At 44.6% G+C, this 6,000-nt stretch overlaps 1 protein-coding gene across 8 annotated transcripts in view; it reads left to right on the forward strand.

Moving 5' to 3' along the window:
* The window catches only part of TBCK (TBC1 domain containing kinase), a 213,167-nt gene extending 207,578 nt beyond the window's left edge, over nt 1-5,589 (forward strand). For 7 of the 8 annotated variants that reach the window (XM_087437764.1, XM_087437761.1, XM_087437765.1 and 4 more), the window contains one exon: nt 4,076-5,589. In XM_087437764.1, coding sequence (XP_087293890.1) covers nt 4,076-4,137 — 62 coding nt within the window. In that variant the 3' untranslated portion in view covers nt 4,138-5,589. Of the gene's footprint in view, nt 1-958; nt 1,022-4,075 lie in introns of those variants that run through there. The other variant, XM_087437763.1, reaches the window with a different exon arrangement.
* The last annotated feature ends 411 nt before the right edge of the window (nt 5,590-6,000 follow it).

Genomic DNA, 6,000 nt, shown 5'->3' on the forward strand with positions numbered 1-6,000 from the left:
AATCTCAGAAGGCCGAAGTTTCACATCAAGAGGCTTAATTGTCCTGCAGTATGCTCCTTGTGGAATCTTGTAGAAGCCCAGGTTCTTAGTTTCCTGCTGGTGCTATGGATTCCACCTGAATGCCTGTCCAGGACACCCAGTGAGAAACGTCAGGATCCTGGTCTGTGCTCCTCTCAAACCTTACTTATCCTCAGCTTTTAATTTCTTGGCCTTAGTTAACCTGCACTATTCTGTGGAGATCAGAAATCCCTTTGCTCCACTCATTCTACTACAGCAGAACTTGACTTCCTCTGGACAAACATGCCAGCCTCTTAGTCCAAGCTGAGATGAAGATAAGGAGAGAAAACAAGATGAGGTGGCACCCACCAGAGCCTGCCACTTCCAGACGGTGCTGTTTTGAGGTGTGCCCACTCAAGTGCTAGAAATGAATGCCACCAGCAGATCCTGCTCACCAGAGGAATGACTGCAATGCAAGAGCTCTGCCCTCTCCACATGGGAGCACTGCCCACAAGAAATGCACCTGCCCCATAGTCTCTGAGTCCCAACATCCTCTCCCAGCAAACACCAGATCCTGCCACTTCCACGTGGGAGGCTGCCCTATAGATCTCAGCTGGTTGTGTGGTTTAGGATCTCCATTCTCTCCACGTAGGACGACTCACAAATTCCAGCCCTGCAAACACAACAGCCTCCTTTAGTGCAAAGCAGCGTGCTCTCACAAGGACTATACCTAGAAAAATTGCAGTGTGAGGTCCCAGACAATCCCAAGCAGCAAATGAATCCCAGTATCTAATCAAGTGATTCTCAGTGCTGGCCACACAGTAGAATCACTGGAAGGCTTAAAACAAGACAGATGCTAGAGCTCCATCCCAGGGAACTCCACTTAATGCCGGTCTGGAGTGGGCCTGGGTATCTGTTTACTAAAAGCACCCGGATGATTCTGATGACTTCCTAACCACAGGTCCTGCCACTGCCACCAGGGATATTGCTCGTACGTCTGGGTCTATGATCTCCATTTGAAGTCGGGCCTCTTCCAAAGCTGCAGCCGCCATCTGCACTAGGCCCTTAATCACCGAAGTCCACTGCCCTGTGGGTTACTCACTGAAGTGCCAGAGCTGCCAGGTGGAGAGGAGAGACGACGAAACCCTGAACTCTGCACGCCTGGCCCTCCTCTGCTCCGCCACGGTCTTCTCCCTGAGAAACGGGGTCCTTTTCACACAGTGGAACCACCGTGTACATCACAGCCCTTTCTCTCCTCCCTGCCCTGTCAAGCCATAGCCACAGAGCACACTGCTGATCAGTGTTAGCAGTGTCGCCGTCACATCTGGGTCCCACTTTCTTCAGGTGTCGGTAGTGAAAGGAATGGGGACAGGAACAGCCTCCCCAACCCCTGTTAAATTCAGAAGCACCTTGCACTTCTGCTTGTGGAATAGTCGTGCCGCCTGATCTTGTTTGTTGCTGTCTCCTCCACTGGACTGTAAGCACTGCAGAAACTGCAGCAGAGCCTGGTACTTAGTAGGTGCTCAGGGAGATGTCTGGTGGATAAATGAATGAACAGATGAGTGACTGGATGGAGAGAGGAGCTGTTTCCATGGGACGAGTGGAAGAGGCGCAGTCATGGCTTCACTGTGAAGGACCAGTATTGCAGAGGAGCAGACCTCCCAATCCTGACCTGAAAACTCAACATTTGCTGTTTTTCTTTACGTGAGCACAGCGTTGCTGCTTTCCAGGGCACCTAAACCTTTGCCTGTCCTTGTACTCCCTTCTCCCTTTCTTCTCAGACCCCCCATGTAGTGGTTCCCTGGTTGCTCCAGTGCTGTTCCGTCTGCTTTGCCATTTTCCAGCTCAACAGCAGCCTGCTTGTTCTGTCCCTCCTTACAACAGCAGTGGGAACTCCTCCCAGCTCTACAGCGTAGTGTGAGAGAGATTAGTTAAGTGTACAGTAAGTCTTTCCTTACTCATTTTCTGACTTCTACAGTGTTTTGAAAGTACTAAACGCTAAGACTGCTTATGCACAAGGCCTTTTGAGGAATGGTATGTTTATCTTAGAATTCCAGCCTAAACGGTAATTGTGTTACTGCATGCGGGAGAATGAAGCCAAGATGTTTCAGTGATCATGTGGTACCAGGGGCTGTGCTGCCTGCACGTGACTCGGGGCACATGAGTCTGGTGAGAACTGGCGTTCGAAGAGAGAGAAGCAAGAAGAACAGATGAAGACAGCTCACGTTGGCACTCTGGCTCACCTGAGACCTTTTGAAATGCAGGTGCACTGTTTCTCTGCAGTGTTAATGACTGTTAAGGATACCCGCAGGTGGCTCTGGAAGAGTATAGGCTCTGACATGTGAACAGCCGCTTGAATCTCTGTTAAGGCACCGCACAGGATGATGGAGAAGGTAATGGAGTCAGCAGTCCTAAGATCCATTTATGTGAGTTTTTTTGAAAATTGCTAAGATCTCAGTCCAGCAACATCTCTTCCACCTACTTAACGCCGTTATCCTTTTGCTTAAGATAGTACTTTTCAAAATATTGTCCACGAACTACCTGCTTTAGAATCATCTAGTGGTGTTTGTTAGAAAACAAACAACACACATTCCTGAGCCCTAGATCAATAAAGCAGAATCTCTGGGGTGAGACCTTGGACGTCTCCTGACCAAACCATTCACCTGATTCTTTTGAAGCATAAGGTCTAGACTGCTGGCTTGAGACTTCACCAACTATAAGCTTCAAATACTCCTCAGAAGCAATAACACTGTGAGCAGGTATTAGTCATTTTCTTGAAGGATCTGAGATCAGGTTATGAGACAGCAATTAAGAAGAGTGTGAGGACACGAATACCCAAGGAGGAGGAATAGGACACCAACAAGGGGAGGACATCGAGATAGAATGGCCAGAGAGCCGGAGAAACACTCTTTACTTCATTCTCTTGCCCCAGGCTCTGTGTCATTCATCATAGTTGAGTTCATCCAACAAGCATATACTGAGCTCCTTTTGTGTGCCTAGCACGAGGAATGAAAAGAAACAGAACAGGTTCACGTCCTAGGGGAGTTCACAGCCTGGAAGAGGAAGCAGGCTCTCTAATGGGCAATTTAAATGAATGTGGTAGGCCAAAGGTAGAAATTTGCACAAAAAATTTTGGAGGCTGAGAAGAGGGGCGCCTAAGGGAGACTTAGCTCCTGGAGAAGGAATTGCCTAAGCAGGGGAATGAGTAGAAATTAGGCAGGTGGGGGGCTTTTGAGGGAGAACTAAAGGGGGGCTAGGAGCTGGTGGGAAGTGGAGTGTCTTCCCCACAGAGGGCAACCTGCACAACCAAAGGCTGGTCCTGGGGCGGTGCCATCCTCAGGGGCTACAGGTGGTTCAGGACAGCCGTATCAGGAAGCATGAGGAGTCAAGAAAGATCCTCAGTGATCCTGCCAGGTGGACACCAGCCAAGTCACGGCGATACGTATAGGTCCCGGTAACTTCTCAAAGTCCTGTCTTGCTAGGCATCTAGAAGATTTCTTGGATCAGTTTATAGCTAGGTGTGGCCACTTGTTTATGGTTTCCAAGTTTATGGTCTCAAACTGTTCATTGCGGTTGCTCCACAAACATGTTACAGCCAGTTTATGGGCCCTCTCTGGGACATTGTGCATGGAATTGCAATAACCAATAAGTTGACAGTAATATCAAAATTGGTCAATATAGATTTGAGAGTGTTTTGACTATCACTGGAAGGATACATGAAAAATAAGAATATTAATGATCTCTGAGAGGGAGGCTAAGAACAGAGGGAGGAGGAATTTACTTCTCACTGTTACCCTCTTATACTGTTCAAACTGTTTACCATGTCTGTTTATTGCCTATTCAAGCACGTTTAAAAGAACTAAGAAGACACTTTTACTCCATAGCATAAAGAAGTTGTTTCTCAACATACGAGTGATTTAATTTATATTAAAAACCAAATTAATGATTCATTGATACAACAGTGACAGCAGTAGTATCACTAAAGTAGTTTTGTCTTTCACAGCTTGAAAAAAAAATGGGATTGGGGAAATACAAATTTTGTACATCTTCTATAAACTTGGTCTCTTCTTTTTTCCAGTTTGCAGCTCATCTCGTGAAGATGAAATATCCGAGAATCTGTATTCTAGATGGTGGCATTAATAAGATCAAGCCAACAGGCCTCCTCACCGTCCCATCTCCTCAGATATGAAGAACCTAGAGTCTGACTGTCAGGACAGAGCGACATCAGCCCCAGCCACCCCACAGCCTCACCACTCGAAGACAGAGCGAGACCTCGGATGGTGGCATTTCCATAAAGTTTTGTCATGAGACATTTTTTTAAATCTCATGACCCAAATGTTCAGCTATCCAGGGAACAAACTTGACTGTACATGTATTGCTGAAAAAATTTTCTTAACCGTGAAACCCGATCATGTATTTTTACCACTGGGCAACACAAAGCCTGAGGAATTCAGCTGACAAGGCAGATTTAGCATTATCAAGAGATCTCAGTGCCTGAAAAAGCTGCCTTCCGTTGCACTGAACAGACAGTCCTAACAAAGGTATTATTCAGAAATAGAGACTGAGTGTACGCTGAAATCATCTTTCTCTGATAATGAAAATGGAAAAGCTATTCACGATACATTCCTTATAACTAAACGCTGCTATTGGTAACTCATTTTTGGCCCAGGCAAGTTGTGTGTTTGTGTGTGTGTTTAGAAGAAGAAGAATTTAACCCATTGAAAAAAGTAATAATAGTTTACTTCCAGAAAAATGAAAGTCAGAAACCATTCGTATTAGATAGAATATTTGCTCAGCTCCTGTAGCAGAAAAACCCAAAATAAGAGTGACTTAAACTAGAACTTTATTTCTCTCTCACATATAAGTCTCCATAGTCAGTCTAGGGCTAGAATATTGGTTTCGTATTCATTAAGAACTCAGATATTTTTTCTCATTGCTTTACCACCCTCAGCACATGGTTTTAATCTCGTGGATCAAGATGGCTGCTCAGCTCCTACCATCACATCTGCAACTTAGAAGGAAAGGAATGAAGGGGAGTGGGGGCTGAGAAGGAAAGGGGAAGAGAAGGAAGGAGAGAAGGGAGGGCATGCTCCTTCTCTTGAAGAGCACAAACCAGAAGTTGCACCTGTTACTTCTGCTTACATACCACTGGCTACAACTCAGACATGTGGCCACACGTGGCTATGAGGAAACTGGGAATATAGTCTTCTGCTGGGTGGGCATTTACCCAGCTAAAAAAATGTTATTACTCTATGGGAAGAGGAGAACATATATTGAAAGACGGCTAGCAGCCTCTGCCACAGTATTCTAAAAGTACTGCACTTCACTGACTCTAAGACGTATCACAATTTTATGTGCCATGAAGAAAGAAAAAATGCAGCCAAATAAACTATGACACACCGTCAATTATAAGAAGCATTTCAGAAATGTGAAAAAATATGCATCTTAGAATTATTGAAATACAGTACATCTTTTGACCATCTTCAGTTTTGTTTTAACTAAAAAGTGTTCTTTCATCTTTAACTTATATTCCTCTTCAGTGTTAGGACTGACTAGGTGGATAATCTCAATAAGAGCCTCACTTTAACCTTCTGGGCTATGGTTTCATTGTTGCTGTTCGTTTTGGTTTTTTGCGTCTATTTTTTTATTGAGATATAATTGACATACCATGAAATTCACCCTTTCAAAATGTACAATTTTGATATTCACAAAATTGTGCAATCATCACTTTTAATTCCAGAACATTTGCATCACTCAAAAAAGAAATCTGTACCTATTAGCAGTCATCCCCATTGACCCGTCCCAAGGTCTTTGATTTAATGTTTGCATGTGTAGTGAGACAGGTATCCAACTTCATTCTTGCTTGTAGATAGCAAGTAATCCCTGTCATTTTGTATGTTTTACTCAATTAAATTATATTCAATCATTCTACATACATGTTTTGAACACCTCCCATGTGCAGGATACTGACATGATCAATGGTTGTATCATTCTGTGACCCCT

The sequence above is a fragment of the Ceratotherium simum genome, chromosome 12 (genome assembly GCF_057802395.1).
Source record: "Ceratotherium simum simum isolate JZ-2026a chromosome 12, ASM5780239v1, whole genome shotgun sequence".
Classification (NCBI taxonomy): Eukaryota; Metazoa; Chordata; class Mammalia; order Perissodactyla; family Rhinocerotidae; genus Ceratotherium; species Ceratotherium simum.